The 20,604-nt window shown below is 36.9% G+C and overlaps 1 protein-coding gene across 6 annotated transcripts in view; it reads left to right on the top strand.

Annotated features, from left to right (window-relative positions):
* Window positions 1–20,604, top strand: part of LPP (LIM domain containing preferred translocation partner in lipoma) — a 721,973-nt gene that overhangs the window by 245,449 nt on the left and 455,920 nt on the right. For 5 of the 6 annotated variants that reach the window (XM_063620511.1, XM_063620512.1, XM_063620510.1 and 2 more), the window contains one exon: window positions 4,654–4,855. In XM_063620511.1, coding sequence (XP_063476581.1) covers window positions 4,663–4,855 — 193 coding nt within the window. In that variant the 5' untranslated portion in view covers window positions 4,654–4,662. The remainder of the gene's footprint in view (window positions 1–4,653; window positions 4,856–20,604) is intronic. The other variant, XM_063620514.1, reaches the window with a different exon arrangement.

Raw genomic sequence — 20,604 nt, forward strand, 5'->3', positions numbered from 1 at the left:
GATATCCCCCAAGATTTTTCATGTGCTTTCTGTGTTGCTCTCTTTCTCTTTTCACATTTATAAATATTTCTTCCTCAAATAGTCTTTGAGCTCTTTGAGTAAAGAATAAGAATCTGATTCATCTATAGCTCCAGTGCCAGGCAAATAAATTCATTCATTCATTAAATTAACAGACATTTTTATTGAGTACCTATCATGTGGTAGCCCCTGGGATTATAAAATGATAAATATTTCCACTCTCAAGGATTTGTGAATTTAGTTTGGGAAACAGGAAAGCAGATGGGCAGAGCACCATGTGATGAATATGTGACAACAGTATGTAGATGCTGTGGAATTGTACTATAAAGATATATAACTTGAACTGTAGGATATAGTGCAAGATTTGCCTTCAAGGACTAGTAGAAAGTAATGCTTATGATCTAAATTGATGCATAGTACGTTGGAAGTCATCTTTAGACAAGAAGTAGCTTGGTTAAGAGAGAGCAGAGATCAAACCTAGGAAAAAACAGTGAATTTCTATCAGAAAAGTACTGCAAAATGACCTTAGAATAAATAGAAAACTACTACTACTACCATAGAAGTTACTGGCAATATGATTAATGTCTGTTAAAAGAAAATATATTTAGATGACTTTATGCTGAGTTTGGATAACCTTTAAAAAACCAGATAATTCCAATGTAGTTTTTAAATAACCTAGACAGTAGAGGAGCTTGGAGAAAACTCCCCTATCAAAACCTAATCATGATAAGTAAAACAAGCAGAAAAAAAAGATATAAAATGATATTTATTATGATTATATATACACAAATTATAAATAAAATAGCCTAGTTAATTCATTAATATATCAAAACAAGTATAACAAAAGATTTATTCTAGGCATGCAAAGATGGTTCAATATCTAGACTTTATCAACATATTTCATTACATCATCAAATTAAGGGAGGGAAAAAGTTGAATGTATCAGTGATTGCTAAAGAGGGCACTGCAGCTGTGACTAGATAGGATTTTATTCCACAAATGCAAAGATAGTTCAATATCTGGAAATCTATCAGCATGCTTCATTACATCACCACATTAAGGGAAGAAAAAATAGATGATTGTATCAGTGAATGCTATAGCAATTCTAGAAAGATATGAGTAACTAAGAAAGGGTAACATTCATTCATTCACTCATTTCTGTGTAACATACTTGTGTAAGGGCTTCTTGCCTAGGCATTGTGCCGGTATAGTGAGAATATTTGGAGTTTCCAACTTGTTGGGACATGTAGGCAGGTAAATAAATGGCTTTCTTGTGGATTGTTATAAGTATGCAGAAAGTACTAAAGAGCCCAGAAAAAAGAATTAAGCTAGTCTTCTTTGGAGGAGTTAGGGACATGTTCACAGAGTTAGAGACATTTGAGTTGAGACAATATAAAAAGATAGGGCTTGGTAGAAAGTGAAGAGAGGTAAATGGCATTGTCGATGTGAACACAGCATGAGCAAGGGTTCAGAATCATGAAAACTTATTATAAATCCTGGGAATGGTGTCACTGGGTCACTGCTGACATGCAGAAGAATGGTAAGAGAAGATACTGAGAAGGTCATCTGCAAACAAATGATTGATCAGAAGATGGGCCTCTCAGGAGGAGCAGCTGGAGGTGCTTCTTCATGGAGGGCAGTGTGCGGGTAATTTATGATGCTGGGGATAATTGAAATGACTGTGGAGCCAATGATTTGCATATTGATGCTTAAATTTTATTTATACTCTCCCAGAAATTGCCTATTTCTTTATATCTATGCTATATCTGAAAAGCCAAGATGATATAGTCAGTGAGTAACTTGGGATTGCTATGAAAAATGTGAATCTTTGCTTAAGAAACTACTACATCCTGTATTAACCAATTTTTAAACCTTTTATTATAAAATGATGTTAGATTTATAGAGACCTTCCAAGGATAGTATTAAGCCATTTTAAAAATTATAATTAACATTTATACTACAAATGTGCATAATGCGTTAAAAGTTTCAAACCTTTACTTGATCCCTTTTATTTCGCACTTATATTCACTTTAGTCATACTGAAAGCAAACCAGTCACTTTTATCACTTTTATCCCAATTTAGTAGAAGACCAAGCCTCAATTAAAAGCAAAAGCAAAACCAAAATTGGCATTTCTCAGCCATGTGAGATGGGTTTGGTTTTGGTATTTAGAAAAAAAAATCATCTCAAGTTATTCCAAATGTGCAGCTAAATTTAAAAACCATGAGTAAAACAGACATTCATTGGTTGTTTTTCTATATTGGTTTTGTGCTAGGCCTTAATGGTAGTTTATAAATGTGTAAAATATGGTCCTTACCCTTTTAAGGAACTCACAGTTTAGCAAGTATATGTGTGTCTTTGTGTGTGTGTATATATATACATGTATGTATATGTGTGTATATATATACATGTATGTATATGTGTGTATATATGAATATGTAAAAGTTACAGGGGAAAAAAAAAGAAAAGAAAGGCCCTGTAACCAGAGTGAAAAGCCAGTACCATCACTGGCTTCAATAGCATGTGTCCTGATTCCCAGTTTAGAGTCTTTGTCATTGATTCATGTTATCCTCGTCTTTTAAGAAAACTGTACATCAAGCTGTTCTTCCAAGCAAGATGGTCATAAAATTGCCATTGACTTTCTGTAAGAATAGAGGCATCTTTTTTTTTCTCACTTTGCATAGCATTTTATACTATAAAAAGTACTTTAATATCATCTCATTGGTGGCCATAAAAATTCCGAGAGTTAAGGAAGACAGAGGTTTATATGTTTGTTTGTTTGTTTGTGTTTTGAGAGAAGGTCTCCCTCTGTTGCCCAAGCTGGAGTGCAGTGGTGCAATCACAGCTTACCGCAGCATCAATCTCCCAGGCTCAAGTGATCCTCCAACCTCAGCCTCTTGAGTAGCTGGGACAACAGGTGTGCACCATTATATCCTACTAATTTTTTAATTTTTTTGTAGAGACCGAGTCTCATTCTATTGCCCAGGCTGGTCTTGAACTCCTGGCCTCAAGTGATCCTTCTGCCTTGGCCTCCAAAGTGCTCGTATTAGAGGTGTGAGCCTTTGTGCTTGGCTGAGTCCTCTGAGAGTGAAACTATCTGAGGCTCTAGAGGAGATGCCGTTCAAAATCATGCCACTTGTTGGTGGTGTGGACTGGTGTTTATATCCAGGCAACACTGTTTCCCAGCTCTCCCCTCCACCCTGTCTCTCTATTACTATGCCATATACTGAGGCCTTTGATTTCTGTGTTCTGATGCTCTTTGTCTTTACAGACATCTGGAGGTAATCATGTAGCCCTCTTAATTAATTCAGTTCAATTAATAAATTAGTAGGTGGCTTTTGGGCTGGGGGTGGGTACAGGGTGCCTTCCGGGCGTCCCTGTGCTAGAGAGCTCTTGCAATCAGGCTTGGAGAGCCCTCCTCGGCAGCAGCCTCTGAGTCTCATCCCCAGCAGGCAGGCTGACTGGAGAGGTGATTGGCTTACCCTGACAGAGGAGACATTTCCTTTCTTCAAATAGTATGTGCAATCTGATCAGAGCAGCATCTGGGCTGGGCTGATTGTTCCCCTCCTAGTTTAAGTAAGCTTTTCATGAAGGTCCAACATGGTATCAGCTCAACATACATGTTGATGGGCATTTCTTTGTTGTGCAGGGCTGACCTTTGCATTACATGTGTTGAATATTCTATCCTCTGGCCCTAAATTTTAATAATTGTCCCAGATGTTGTGGCAACCAATATGCCCCTCTTCCCCTTTTCCACATACCCCTTGGTGGGGACCAGAGCTGTTCCTGCAGATGGATCATTTAAAAGTGTCCTGTCAGTTATCTGTTAAAACCCTGTTTCCAAAATAAACTTTCAGTGGTTCCTTAATGCCTGAAGAGTAAATTTAAACTCAACTGTGGCTGCTGAGCTGTCTGTGCTTTGGTTTCAACCCACCTTTTAGTTCTTTTGCTTGCTACTTTCTGTTATTCCCCCTCCAAGCACACTAAACGTAAATGCTGTGTACTTTTCTGCCTATATAATTTTGTTAACATTTTTCAGGCTCAACCCTACTTAGCACTCAAACCCAGTCTGTATATCACCTCATCAATAAAATCTTGTTAATTCTGCCCCCACCAAGAAGTGAGCCTATCTTTTTCTGCATCTCACCAACACTTGTTCTTAACCTCACTTAGGTAACTTAGCACTTCATTTAGGCATAACCATTTAATTGGTGAGATAATTAATTTAATAGATTATTAATAAAATTCAAGCTTTTTTCCATCCTCCTACCATAAAAACTCCTTCAAGTTAGGAACCATTTCTTACTCATATCTATTTCCCAAGAGTGGCTAGGCACTAAAATAGGTAACTATTGGAAGGGAGAGATTCAAGTTTGAGTGAGTGTTCTCTTCCTGCTCCTCCTCTTTCTTTTTCTTTCTCCTTTTCCTCTCCTTCCTCCTCTTCCTCCTCCTCTTTCTACTCATGATTCCTCTGCCTCTTCATTTTTCCTTCTTCCATTTTCTTGCATCCTTCTTTCCAGAGAACTTTATCAAGATTCATTTAGTATGGATTAACATGAAATAGCAATGAAATGAGGAGTATTGTCTTCGTTTTCATGCTTCTATAAAAACAGTGTTTGTTTCTTTTTCATTGCAGATTCCAACAATGTCTCACCCATCTTGGCTGCCACCCAAAAGCACTGGTGAGCCCCTCGGCCATGTGCCTGCACGGATGGAGACCACCCATTCCTTTGGGAACCCCAGCATTTCAGTGTCTACACAACAGCCGCCCAAAAAGTTTGCCCCAGTAGTTGCTCCAAAACCTAAGTACAATCCATACAAACAACCTGGAGGTGAGGGTAAGTGCTGGGATTTCAGAGTTGGTTACTTGAAGTAGGAAAATTCAATGTTATATAGGTGATTTGTAGTACAAAGTTATGTCAGAAAAACGTAGTTTGTGAATTCACAGTGTGGTTGTCATAGGCTACTAAAAGTAAAGGAGCCCCCGGAAATAGTCTAGACTAACCCCCTCTTTTAGGAAAAAGATTTTTTATGGGTTATATGGCTATGGTTACATAGTGAAATAGGGTTAGAGCTCAAATAGAAATCTGGCCTCTTTGGTCATAGCTCAATGCCTTTCTACTGCATTATCTTCCACCTCCAGCTCATTCTCTTCTAGGGTTTTAGCTACCAGACAGTCGACCCTCCCTTTTGCCGTTGGACAAATGTCCACAAATGCTGCCAAGCAGTAGTCCAATCAGAAACTTATACAAAGTGAACCTAATAAAGTGCATGGAATTGTTTACCTCCTCTGGCTGTTTTTCTTCCCTTAGGCTGCTGAAGGATAAAGTTATCTAGAGTGTTCTGTGAGATCTGCATTTGTTGAATCTCCCAGACAAATTCGAGTGAAGCCTAGTTTCAGGGGTTTTAATAACAATGCATTCAGTTTACATCAAGTAGAGTTTGAAGGTCTGTGTGAGCTCCAGCTCTCATGTGTATGTATACACTCACACACGAAGCCTCAGAGGCAGTATAAATGGTACCATACTCTTTGGTTGAAAAGGTTCCGTATTTTTACCAATGAATGTTAGCAGCTTATTCAAACTCAAGAAACAATAACTTAAAATTTAAAAAAACTGAAGAATATTAGACTTCTAGGAGCTGAGAGAGAAGAGGCAGTGAAAGGAGATTTAACTCCCTTTGTTTTCTGTCCCTGTCCCACCATTAAAAAGATTATTAATATCTTACCCACTCCATGATGTTTCCAGTTGCTTCTTGGATGACATTAATGTTTGTTTTGTCAATATTGCACGCAAGTGTTTCACACTCTGTGATATAGTCCAGTCCTCCTCTTTTCTTTCCTGTCCTCTCCTGCACCCAGGAAACACTTTACTAGTCTGTTAGTATTTTGGGTCTGATGCCAGAAGCCTAGTTCAGATGTCTAGCTTGTGTAAGGTGAACACCTAGGCTGGGTGGTAGAGAGGATCAGGCTTCAGCATGCATGGCTAAGCTGCAGCTGTGGATCTTTGGGTATCCTTTTCTTCAGAAAATGCAAGAACGAAACCCTCAGAAAGCTGCTCTTGAAAAACAATAAATGAAGCCTTTGGTGCTGTACTAATCTCTATAGCACTCCATGATGTTTTATTGCCTTAGAAAGAGACCGCATCTTTGCAGTTAACCAAGCACTTAGTGGAACTGGCTTTCTTTGACTTATCCTTCTTTAGTGATTTCAGGGCTTAGGAATGGGATGAATGGGATTTGGAAGAGGATCTCTCTTCATAGGGACAGGAGGAGCCATATGTTGGCTTCCTCATTTACGGTTTTTTTTTTTTTGAGATGGAGTTTCACTCTTGTTGCCCAGGCTGGAGTGCAATGGCATGATCTCGGCTCACTGCAACCTCTGCCTCCCGGGTTCAAGTGATTCTCAGTCTCAACCTCCCGTGTAGCTGGATTACAGGCATGCACTACCATGGTTGGCTAATTTTGTATTTTTATTAGAGATGGCGTTTCTCCACATTGGTCAGGCTGGTCTTGAACTCCTAACCTCAGGTTATCTGCCAGCCTCGGCCTCCCAAAGGGCTGGGATTACAGGTGTGAGCCACCGCACCTGGGCCTCATTTATGTTTTCAGTGTTTCCCTTTGTCGGCTTACTAGGGGCATTGTTATTTTGTCTCTTAACTTTTGGGGAAAGCTTCAGTGGACCTCCCTCTAATCTGAACAGAATACAGACATGGCCAGTTATAGAGCAGAAAGCAAAGGTGTGAGGAAGTCTTTGTGGGTATGAGAGTTCTTATAGGCCTGAGCATTATGGTGAGGGCAGGTCCTATATTAAGTGGGCTAATAAATGGCATATATGAGATAGGGAGAAGAGAAGCATATAATGGCCTCCCTTTAGACTCCTTTATTGTGAAGTTGACATGCCCTCCCTGTACTATGTGTGGCTCACCCACTGTCTTATTCTCTAGGAACACTGAAGTGATTTGTTTGCGTGCTCTGCAGTGCAGTCCTTGGTCCCCTCTCAACATGCCACCCCACACGTTTTTGTTACCTGAAAATTCTATTTGTATCACTTTCTCCAAAATATGTAGGTGCGGCCTAGATCAGAATTAATCGCTCCCTTCCCCGAGTTTCCACATCTTATTCTTTGACTTATCCAAATTTCTACTACTTTTGTTATTGCTCCTGCTTACATTCTGTCCCATATTGAACATTTAGTATATGCCAGGCTCTATGCTTTCTTGTTATTATTTTATTGCCTTCTTAGGTAACCCTACAAAATGTTTTTTTTTCTTATAAAGAAATGGAAGCTTAAAGGAGGTGATGTTCTCTGTGATTTGTTTGGAGTATGTTTCTGAACTAAGGCTGCTGTCCATAGCCAGCATGCAATACTGCCTGTCCTTCTATTCACAGCACATGTGGCACCAAGCCCCATATTACAGTGATACGTCCCTGCGTCCCTTATAAGAATATATATAAGCTTTGCTTCCTCATTGAAGCAACAAGACATGGTTTCTCACTCGTCCTTATGTTCCTCATAGCTCATATTATGCTACTGTGTTTTTAGTAGGAATGCTTGCATATGGTCAAATGTATGTCTGTGTGTTCTTATGTATGCATATATATTTGGATGGCTGGCGGATGGCTGGCTGGGTGAGTGCACTGCTCAGTAATGCTTCTCCAAAGCAGTTTGGAATATGGTATAACTCAGTCTTTTGTTTTCTGAAATTTTGGTTCTCTCTTGCATTTCTGCCAATTCTCACTCTTTTTCTCTCTCCCCCTCTCTCTAAATATAATAACCTTTACCTTTTCTGAATATGCAAGAGAAGAAATTTTCCTTTAATATGTAAGTTAAAGACAAATCTTGGGAACAGTTTATGGACATTCAGACATTTTAAAATAGAAGCTACATTTCTGCATCTGCTGTATGAAAGAAAGATGTATCCATGTATTTGTTGGAAGTAGATTTGCTTTTCTTTATATTTAATTTAAATGTTATCAGTGCATTCTGTTACTCTGAACATTTTTGTAACTTATGTCTATTGTGTTTAAGTGTTTACACATTTTAAAAATTTATAACCATTCCTTTTCTTTTATTTTTTTCATTTAGAATGTTCTATACTCTTAGTAAAATTCCCAAGATAGTAGGTAGCACAGGTTTTATTTCCAGGATGCATTGGTGATACCAGCTTATGCTCTGTATTGCCTCAGCTCATGCTGTTTTTTGCTTTTAGCATGTACTTCTCCCCCAGTTTCCTGCTTCTACAGTCTTTTAATTCATTGCTTAAAAGTTGACCTCCACGAAGGTCAACCACAAATGCAGAAAGTTAGAACTAATAGAAATCACGCAATCCATCTTGTTCTGACGTAAATGTGAAAACTGCAGTCTAGAGAGTGTAAGTTATTTGTTCGGAGAAGCACAGCCTGCTCCGAGCCGAGTTGGCACTCAAGTCTTTTCCCTCTAACTCTAGAGTTACCCAAACCTTGTACCATATTGTAATGGCAAACTGTTCTCTACTACCCCATACCCTCATGCATTGCATACAATTCTTATGACAATGTGTTTTTTAATAGATTTGCTCGTATATGCACCTGTCTTCTCTAGCGGAGTCTGAACTTTGAGAGTCAGGGGCTGCCTGACTCATGCCTTTTCCCTCAACGGCACCTAGCAGGATACCTGACACATACTAGGAACTCAATAGTGTTTGCAGAACTGAATTAATTGATAAAGCACAGTAATATAAACCTACTTCTCCAGACACATGTTCTAGGTTCTCAGCTACTTATTAGACACTGGTTCTGCAGTTTCAACCCATGTCTTTGCATTACTTTTCCTTCCTATGCCCATTCTTTGAACTTACATTTCTCACCTTGGTGTTACGTCTGTAATCTCTGGAGTTTGCTTTCCCATGTTTTAATTCTGACTGTGAAAGTAGAAAAATACCCATATGTTTTCCACATCAACTTATCTTTCTGGGGTACCATATTTATAATTTTCTTTTATAAGATATTCTGCTAATAACCATTTTCTAAAGGACTTTGGCACACTGAAAAGTGGGGCATGCTTTTTTTCTCAGTTAGTAGCTCTTTAGATCTCAGGGTCCTTTTATTTTACTTCCGTTGTTCTCATTTCTTTTCACTGATTTTGTAACAACTTGTGTTTTCATAGCTAACTTAGAATACCCCTACAGTTCCAAATGCTTTCTCTGTGTTCAATACTTTGTGCTTACGAACTCATATTTATTTTTTAATTAAATTTTGTCTTCTTAGAGAATTTTTTTTAGTTCAATAGCTTTTGGGGAACAGGTGGTTTTTGCTTACATGGAGAAGTTCTGTTGTGGTGATTTCTGAGATTTTGGCGTGCCCGTTGCCCGAGCAGTGTACGCTGTAATCTTTTATCCCTCACATCCTTCCCATCCTTCATCCTGAGTCCCCAAAGTCTGTTATATCATTCTTATGCCTTTGCATCCTCGTAGCTTAGCTCCCACTTATAAGTGAGAGCATACTATATTTGATTTTCCATTCCTGAGTTACGTTTAGAATAATGGTCTCCAACTCTATCTAAGTTGCTGCAAATGCCATTATTTCATTCCGTTTTGTGGCTGAGTAGTATCCCATAGTGCATATATACCACAATTTTTTATCCATTTGTTGGCTGATGGGTATTTAGAAGTTATACAGACAATAATCATATGAAAAAATGCTCAACTCACTGTCCGGGAAATGCAAATTAAAACCACATTGAGATAACCACCTTACTCCTGCAAGAATAGCCATAATTAAAAAAATAATAAATGTTGGCATAGATATGGTGAAAAGGGGACACTTTTGGTGGGAATGTAAACTAGTACAATAAACTAGTACAACTTCTATGAAAAACAATACGGAGATTCACTAAAGAACGAAAGTAGACATACCATTTGATACAGCAATCCCACTACTGGGTATCTACCCAAAGGAAAAGAAATCTTTACATGAAAAAGATACCTGTGCACACATGTTTATAGCAGCACAATTCTTAAAGATTTTATAGTGTTAACTATTTCATTTTTTGTGAAATTATTTTGGTATGTATTTATGCTGTTGTTCCATCACTTTCTATTCTGTTTAACTGATGACAACAAGATAAGATAATGCAATTTTTCTTCTGGTCTTTAAAATACTAGGCTTTAGTGTTGTTTGTCGTATAATCTGGGTTTTCACTCTGCTCCAAATCAAAAAATAAAAAGATACAACAAACAACAACCACCCCACCCCAAAAAATAAAAAAACAGCAGCAATTAAACTCAGTCTTAGACTTTGATGGCAGAACAGTATAGTTCTTTTTCTGTTTTTGGTAAATAGCAAAGCAAATGAACTTTCCTACTGCACTAATGTACTTTCTTTTAGATGGTTTTTGAAATTATCTTACTAATACACTCTGGGGATTAGTATTAGGTTGCCTTTAATGGCAAAAAACCACGATTACTTTTGCACCAACTTAATAACTCTCTCTCTCTCTCTAATTTGGCTGAATGAAATTTGATAATACTTCTTATCCATCATTAAAATAGATAATCATTTGGAAAGATTTGTAAAGTTCACAAGTTTATGAAGCTGAAGTCTTGTGGCCTAGAATTCACTTTCTTTAATTTCTGAAATTCTTTTTAAAAAACATTTTTATGTTAGATTTTGGAAAAAACAAATTGGCATGACATGCCAGTTCTCACTCTTTTTCTTTCTCCCTCTCTCTCTCTAAATATAATAACCTTTACCTTTTCTGAATATACAAGAGAAGACATTTTCCTTTAATATATAAATTAAAGACAAATATTGGGAACGGTTTGTGGCCATTCAGACGTTGGGTCTGCATTAGGTGCCAATTCAACGTGATCATTTTGGTGGAATCCTTTTATATTGGTATACTCTTTTATAGTTTATTTAGCACTTGCATGTTCGTTATCTTTTCATTTCAGTAGAAAATTCTTATTGTCGCTCTCTGAGGTAGGTAGAACAGATGTTATTGTCATTTTGATGATTTGTAAGTAATAGAAGTGGAAGAGCTTATTAAAGAATCATGTAGCTAGTGAAAGAGTAGAGAGAGACCCTCACACCTAGGGCTCTTACGAATTTTAAATGGTTCCATTTATTAAAGCGTTGGCTGGACAGTCTGATGTCTCCTTTAACTTCATTATTTTATTATTTCATGATTCTTCTTTGAAATTAATTTCAAAATGGTGACCCTTTTTACAAACCAGCTTTGTGTATATTGGTTCACATAGACTTGTCAAGATAGATCAAGATAGGTGAGGTGAATTATATTAAATAGAGATCCTAAGCCTAGATTTTTTTTTATGACATCTTTCTGTGCTTTCTGCTACCATGAGGTTATGAATGTATTGTTCCATGGAGGGGAAACAGTTATAGATGATTGCTAATCTACCCATGAGTTTGGGGCTGAATTGATCCAGAACCCAGGTTTCCTAAATGCACTCATTCAGCTGTACCACTGTGGTTTATGGGAACCAGGCAAGTTTGGAGTTTTGTTCCTAGGGACTGATGAGTCCTGGATTATTGATGCTTGGTGGAGAATTAGCCATTAGTGATGTGAAGCCATGTATCCTGGTTAGGCAGGACACATTTGTTTTCTTAGCAGATAACTAACATGTGAGGGAAATGGATGTCCACTTATGGCATTATATTTAAAGGAGTAATTTAGACTGGATTTTCCCCATTATTTTTGCTGCGAAGGTATGGTCCTCACGGTGTGCTTTTCTGTCTCTGGAGTCTTATTGTCCTTTTCCCCATGCAAAGAGAATCTTGTTCTAACTTTGGAGATACAAATGGGGAACGTCTTTTTTGGAGGTTACAAATGGGAAACATCTTTTTGTAATCCTGACAGTCCTGTTAATTGCAATTAGAGACTGCAGTTGTAACATCTTGGACGTTTGTTATAAGTATGCGTGTTATGCCATAGCATAGCCACAAATTCACGGAAACATCAGGAACTGTAATGAAGCTCGGGTTTGCCTGTCATGCCCCTTTTCTGGATGAGCGTAAGCATCTTGAGCCTCATCCATCACTGCAGAATGCAGTGCATGAGTTTTAATTTTCAGGTCCTCAGGGGGACAAAAGAACAAGCTGTGTATTCATTAAAGGATCAAATATTAATTGTATTAATTTGATCTTTACACTGCATCTTTCAGCAGAGAAATTAACTTGTAATTCTTGGAGTGACATCAGATCTTACGAAATATTCTTAGGCCTTATTGCTGCTCAAATGTGCCAAGATGCAGCCCCGGCTTGATGGTCAGTGCAGTTACATTCAAGCTTCAGTTTCACCACTTGGCCTTGGGCATGATGCTTTTCTAATCCATATCCTCTTTAATTCATAAAATATTAGCTGGTAATACTAACTGCCTCACAAGATTGTTTTGAAAGCCAAATATGATGATAAATGTGAAAATGTTTTTAAACCATAAAATACCTTATAACCCTAAGGAGTTACTATTATATACTTATTCAGCAGTCATTTACTTAAAACAGATTTTGTGCCAGATACTCTTCTAGGGGCTGAAGTAATGGCAGTGAGTAAAACAGAGACTAGTTCCTGCTCTCTTGGGATGTATTTTCTTGCTATAATAAAAATAATGTTATTAATAATAATTAATAGTGATACATTTGTGAAATGAAATTTATTTAATAAATGCATTTTATAACCTTATGTATAATTACCAATAATTATTCAAAATTATAAAAAATACTTTAATAGAGGTTAAGTAACTCTAATCCAAAAATCTGAAATCTTAAATGTGAAAAAATCTGAAACTTTCTGAGTGCTAACACAATGCTCAAAGGAAATGCTCACGGGAACATTTCGGATTTCAGAATTGTGGATTAGGATTGCTCAGCTGGTATGCGTAAATATTCCAAAAATCCAAAAAATCTGAAATTTGAAGCACTTCTTGTCCCAGATGTTTTGTGTATGGGATACTCAGTCTGTACTAACGAATATGTGATAATATAAATATAATAACAATTTAACATGTTATTCATAAGTACTGATGTCATTAGCTTCTAATAACAGTGATAGAGATCACAATGCCTCAACACTATATAAACTAAAATTCTAGAACCAGGGTGAATCTTAAAAGTTATCTAATACAACCGCTTTCTTTCCTAGATGAGGATAGTTGAGAATGTATTCACTAATACATTTCAGGGAAGTACAGGTTCTTTGCCCAGGGGTGCTGTAAATAACCAATGAAAATTTTTGAATGCAGGCAACAATTTAATCTTCATTTCAGAGACTCAGAGAGGCAGGTGGCTTGTTCAGTATTGCAGATTAGTAAGTGGGGAAGCCAAGCCATGATCCTGGGGATTCCTTCTCTGGTTGCCGTAGACACTTTCTGGGGGACCTGTTTAGAAGTTACAGTGATTGAACTAATATACCTGAACAAAGTGGATTAGATGTTTTAGAACAAGGAGAAGTCCATGTATTGTTGACAGAAATCTCTTTTATTTGTAACTTGTCAGCTTAATTAACTGCTGAAATGAGTTCCTTAATAAGGTGATGGGTTCTTCCTAATTCTTGTATGGTTCAAAAACAATAATGCTGATTTGTGTGGTGAGATACATATTAATCATCTTTATTTTTGAATTATACAAATGTACAATACTATTGTCACTCCATATTTTACATCTGAAGAGAATTTAATTACTTCTTTGATAACAAAAATATACAGAGAGCCACAAAGAGATATCACCACACATGTATTAGAAAAGCTAAAATAAAAATTTGTACCATATGCTGCTAAGGATGTGGAGAAATGATCTCTCACAATGCTGGTAGGAATGTGCAAAATTTTGTAGCCACTATGGAAAACTCTTTGGCGGTATTTTACAAAAGTAAACATGTACTAACCATATGACTCAGCAAATATACCCTTTGGCATTTAATCCAGAGAATCAAAATGTTATGTTCACAAAAAAACCTGTACATGGATGTTCATAGCAACTTTTTTTTTTAATCATAATGACAAAACACTGGAAACAACCCAAATATCCTTTGATGGGCAAATGTTTCAGTGAAGTCTGGTACAGCCATACAATGGAATAATACCATTCAGCAGTAAAAAAGAATGAAGTATTGTTGGTATATGCAATAACCTGGACATGATTAATGAAAAAACTGTCTTGAAAGGTTACATGTATTATATGATTTCATTTTAAGACAAAGCTCTAGAGATGAAGGACATATTCATGATTGCTAGGGGGCAGAGATGGGCGGGTTGGGGAGGCAAGTGCTGGTCATTCCTACGAAGAGGACGCAGCAAGAGTCTGTGTGGGTGGAACAGTTCTGTACCTCAATTGGAGTGATGGTTACATGAATCTATACATGGGATAAAATTACATAGAACTGTGTGCACACACAAATCAATGCAGGTTATAAAATGGTAAAAACTGAGTAAGGCCCAGTTAACAGTAAGGTTACAATATCAGTTTGCTTGTTTTGTAATGTATTATAGCTTTATGAGAGTTACCATTCGGGGAACCTGAGTAAACTGTACATGGGACTCTGTACTATTTTTGCAACTTTCTGTGAGTCTACATTTCAAAAAAGTTTAATAATAGTAAAATAAAGGAATGCATATAGATATCTTAATGTATTCTTCTCTTACTCAAAGTACTATCTTACATGCCATCTGAATTGCTCGCATGATACTTTGAAAGATCACTGCTATATGTATCCCTGCCAAAATGTATGGCTTAAACCAGTGGTTTTCAAAGCTGGCCAGTCATCAGAAAGACTTGGAGAACATTTTTCAAAAGAAAAAAATTAAAGCAAGTCCTAGGTCGTATCACAATTTTACAGAATCAAAATATCTGGCCATGGGACCCAGGAATCTGCATTAAAACAAAGCAAAATAAAAAATAAAACAGAACTCCCTGGGAATTGTGATTGATTCTTAACCAAAGTTTGGGAACCACTCACTTATTTCATTAATTTCAGGGACCAGTTTCTTAATCTCCTTTGAATCTTCTCCAGGTCCTGAGAGTGTACTCTTCCTCCTGTAGTTAATGAGGGTAGCTTTTGAAGTCTTAAGCATCTTTATCATGTGAACATTGTACAGATTCAGGGACCTAGAGTATCCTTCATGTTGCTATTCTTTTCTCTCAGTGCTTTCATCATAGACACCAATCTTTTGCATATGTTGTCCCAGGCCATTTTATTTGGGATCCAAAACCAGAAGATTTCAAACAACAACAAAAAATGGATTCTTCAAGAATGCCCTAGCCATGGCCAAGCTTCTGCATTACAGAGCTCTTGCTATTGTGTTGCTTCGGGTAGCAATGCCTGAAATCTCAGCCAATTTTGGGTCACAGTAGGCCTATGTAAATTATCTGAAAATGGATTCATTATGGACATTATAAAAATAAATCTGACACCTGAGCCTTTGGGCAAATATACCATATAAAGAAATCATACCCTAGAATAACAATTGACCTAAAGAACTTAAAAAAAATCAGTATGGTATTTTTATCATCCTTTCTTAAAATTACTGCGTTCAGAGAGACCTGATGGCTGAGGACAGCACCTGGGGCAGAGGAGTATAGGTCATTGGGATGTGGTATCCTGAGCCTTCTAGCAGTTTGCTCTTCCAGCACTCTCCCTTATTATATGTTCTTTACATTGTTCTGTATGTTGCTGTCTTCAAACAGAATAGATAAGTCTACTAGTCAAGATAGACATATAACAGGCATCACATGCGCATAAAGATTGCATTATGTAAATTTAGTGCCATAATATAATATGAAGGATGTCCTCTAGGAGGAACTGGGGAAAGCATCACAGATGAGGACATATCTGATCTGAGTGCTGGAGAATGAGTTAGTTGTTTACCAAGCAGAAAAGGGTAGTGGACAGCATGGCATGCCAAGTAAAGGGAACAGCATGTGCAAAAGCAGAGAATGGCCCCCATCCTGACCCTTGTAATTTTGGCAGCTCTTTGTTGATGTCCTCAGGCAATGCATCTGGGCTCCTGGGAATAGCTTTGCAATGTGAACAGAGTGACTTCACTATGGGTAGACCCAAATGTTCTAGCATGCTCTGAAACTTACCTCTAGAAATAGCTCCAGGAAGTTAGGTAGCTACAGAGCGGAAGGACCAAGAAATATGATCTTATACCACAGGTTAAGAAGTACTTTCCTGGAGGTACTGGCCAGAAGTACTATTGCTATCTCTCTGCACTTGTCTGTTATATTTTAGAATGAAATGTGCCTGTGCATACAGATGCTAAGGCAAGAAAGAAAAAGCGAAAGGCAATTCTCTTTAAATCTCCTGAAACAATTTCAGGCAGCTTTTTTTTACCTAGTCAAACACACACGCTTAAGAATGGAGTTGTAAGCTAACTTAATAATTTTTTTGTTTTGTTTTGCTCTCTTGTTCACACGTTGGGGTAATCCTGAGAAAACAGGAAGCAATGAAAGAAGGATTTTATTGTGAAATGTTCATTACAACTTGCAATTTTAAATATGTGTTTGTATGAGTGTGCAAATATGTGAATAAATTTTAGAGCACTTTCTCACATAATGTCTAGTTTAATCACCAGAATATCCTGCAATGTTATTATAGTTCCTAAATTATTATGGTTCCTAAAGACAAATGAAAAATCTGTGATTCAGAGACCCATGGTTAGGCTAATAAATGTAGAAGTCACATTTGACCAAATTTTAGTATCTTCCCTTAAGTATTGGTAATGTACAATAAACACTATTTGTTAATAATGAATTATTACAATTACTAAAACAACTTATCTGGCAGAACAGTATCTTAATGATTTGAAAAATATTGTAGTGGATTTATTAGCCTCCATTGCATCTGAAGTCCACTTTGCTTTACTGCTTACCTTATCTTTCTAACTACTCTGTAAAAAAGTTATTATCACCCTCAATCTGCCGAGTATAATGTATGTAAAGTGAAATAGCTAGCATATTGCAAAGCTGGGAATTGAACCCTTGTCTCCTAAATCCAAGTCTGTAGCTGCTCCTCAGCAGTACACTGTATCTCATGTTAATGCCATTATTACTTTTATTAAATAAAATAATTTTTCCATCATTATTTTCCCAAATTATTACTATTCAGAGTGATTTGAAGATTGAGATCATGCAAATAATGTGTGAAAATTGCTTAAAATCAATCACCTGTGCATGGATATCTATGATGTATACAAATATAAAACAGCCAAAGTAGTCTCAAGAAGTTATTACCAAGTTTCTCAAATAGTGTCTCAAGGAGACATTATTTGACAAGACCTTTGGAATAACCGTTTGGAATTTTCCTTAGTTCAGTGGAATTATGTCATCTTGCTTAAATTTTTCAGATATCAGTGGTAGTTTTATTGACATTACAATGGAATTAAAATGACATTTTATTTTATTTTTTACCATTCTATAAAAATGGCATTTTAATTTGTCATTATTTTTGTTATTGATCTATTTATGTTGTAATGACTTGGGTTTTATTAAGTGCATCCTCTGTAAAAAGTACCTCCTAGGAAAGAAATCTCCAAGTTCTATGAGGTGTACCCAGAAATATCACCACTTGAGGTGACAGTAAAGTGTCATGCATGCCACCCAGTGTGATCCCTGGAAGACAGATTTCACTTTTTTATATCTTGACATCTGCATTCAATTCCGTTCTTTTATTGGGGCCTATTGAGTTCCATCTTTTGCTATTGTTCTTTAACCAGGCTCTGTAGTGGACAGGAAAAAGTAAAAACACATCTTAGCCCTTAAACAGTTTATATTTTCATTAGAAATTCAATATATGAAAAAGACCAGTTAATGATATAAAGCATTACTGTAAAGCTTCTATTTGTGAAGTGACTCTATGGCTAACTCTATCAGAAGAAAGAGTTTGCTTGGAGCCAAGGTAGTATTGGAAGGTTACAGAGAAGAAAGACTCAGGGAGGCAGTGGTTAAGCTTGTAGACTCTGGCATCAGATAGATCTGGGTTCGAGTTTTGATTTTACCTCTTAATTCTCTGGGAACTTGGACTCACCAGGATAAGTAGCAACCTAAGTTCTTTCAGTTTTAAAATAGAGATAGTTATCCACTAGGCGTGGTGGCTCACACCTGTAATCCCAGCACTTTGGGAGGCCAAGGATAGATCACCTGAGATCAGGAGTTCAAGACCGGCCGGGCCAATGTGGCGAAACCCTGTCTCTACTAAAAATACAAAAATTAGCCGGGCGTGGTGGCACACACCTGTAATCCCAGCTACTTGGGAGGCTGAGGCAGGAGAATCACTTGAACACAGAAGGGGAAGGTTGCTGTGAGCCACTGCATTCCAGCCTAGGCAACAGAGTAAGACTCTATCTCAAATAAATGAATAAATAAAAATAATGAATAAATAAATATATAAGTAAATGAAATAGAGGTATATGTATCTTAAAGAGTTGTTTTCGAAGTTAAATGAAATCATGAATTGACATACACTTGGCACAAAATAATGACAAAATCAGCGGAAGCTGCAATCATTATTGTTGCTATTATTATTGAAACGAAAATATGAACATTAGCTCTGGGGGTCATAGCCATAGTTTTTTTAAAAAAATTCTAATTTTTAATTATAAAATCCCATATAGCTCATGCTGACCATTTAAAAAATAATCTTAGTTGTATCCTTGTTTCTTTTTGTATTTGCTGATAGAGATTTTTTTTTTTTTTTTCTTAAGCTTTTTTTTTTTTTATTATACTTTAGGGTTTTAGGGTACATGTGCACAATGTGCAGGTTTGTTACATACGTATCCATGTGCCATGTTGATTTCCTGTACCCATTAACTCGTCATTTAGCATTAGGTGTATCTCCTAATGCTGTCCCTCCCCCCTCCCCCCACCCCACAACAGTCCCCGGAGCGTGATGTTCCCCTTCCTGTGTCCATGAGTTCTCATTGTTCAATTCCCACCTATGAGTGAGAACATGCAGTGTTTGGTTTTTTGTCCTTGCGATAGTTTACTGAGAATGATGTTTTCCAGTTTCATCCATGTCCCTACAAAGGACACGAACTCATCATTTTTTATGGCTGCATAGTATTCCATGGTGTATATGTGCCACATTTTCTTAATCCAGTCTATCGTTGTTGGACATTTGGGTTGGTTCCAACTCTTTGCTATTGTGAATAGTGCCGCAATAAACATAGAGATTTTAGAATTGGCTTGGTGTATGTTTGTCCTTGCTAGAATTATGATTCCTTTTTGGAATTTGCATTACACCTTTGTTAGAAGTAGAATTACTTTACCTGAACTTTGTCAATGTGGCAAAAATGATTCATATTTATATTATCTCTTTGAAAAGTAATGTTTTTACTATTGAACTATAAATACAGTTAAAATGTAGGTGAACATTTCAGAAAGAAACTATTGATTTTTATTAATTAAAGAAATTAATTTTCCAAAATGTCAGTTGCTACAGAGAGATTTTAGGGATTATTAACTACACAATCTCAGAAAAATTAATTTAATTAGGGATTTTATTTTGGGTTCCATTCATTTGCGAGATTCATATTTTGGATTAAGCCAGTCTCCTGAAATTGTATTTAAGTTTATTCTGCGTGTATGTCTTTTTTAGGGAAAGACCCTCCAAGAGATTCTTAACTTACCCATTAAGAAAAGTAACATCTCTGTCTAGGGGTCATCAGTCTCTCAAGCCAGTTGTATTGTTGCTGCTTAAATAAACAAAACAGGTTTTTATTTCTGCTCTTACCAAATTTACTACGCTGTGTTTGCAGCGAAAACTGAGTATGTGGTGGTGGTGGGGTTGTAACTACAGCAGAAAGTGTAACATGTACACAATTATATCATGATATATGGTTTCTAAACACATTTTTATATATGTATATATTTACTTTATTCACACAACAAATATTTGCACATGTTGCCTGAGCTGTGCATATGTAAGGCAGGGCGTAGAAATGAATAGGGCATGGGTTCTTTCTGCTGAATTAGATGGTACCCCCTCACCCCCCATTTTACTGTTGAAGAGAGGGAAGCTTAGTGGTGAGGTGGCTTGCCCCAGACCATACAGGTAAAACGTAGTCCAAAGTAGATTCAGGCATAACTTGTTGGAACCAAATTGTGTTCCTTAGACTGCAGCATGCTTTCTGTTCCTTAGCATGTAACTATTATCCATGTATTTTTATTTATTTTTCTTTTATGTGAATTTAAAATGTCATATTTGTTCTGCTTCCATTATTGCAGTCTTGAATGATGATTCATCAGTGCAGTGGCCTATTTTAGTGAACCACAATAGCTTGGGTAGAAAGAAAAAAGATCCAACATACACAGGAATGGAAAGCAGCCATCTTTTTATAGCTAAAATTGCAAACATCTGGCAATTACTCTATTCTACCTCCCTTCAAAAAAGAAGAATCATCCCTTCAACTGGAGCCTGCGACTGTGTTTAATCAAGGCAGAAAGCAAGCCTTAAGGAGCAATAGGTTTTGATTCAAGGAGGACATTGACTAACCTAGTTGGCCAAAGTCTCTTCAGAAAATACCCCATTTAGAGCTCCCCATAAGCTACTGGGTTATATAATGATAATAATAGTAATATAGCAATTAATAACTGC

This window comes from Symphalangus syndactylus, chromosome 17 (assembly GCF_028878055.3).
Source record: "Symphalangus syndactylus isolate Jambi chromosome 17, NHGRI_mSymSyn1-v2.1_pri, whole genome shotgun sequence".
Lineage (NCBI taxonomy): Eukaryota > Metazoa > Chordata > Mammalia > Primates > Hylobatidae > Symphalangus > Symphalangus syndactylus.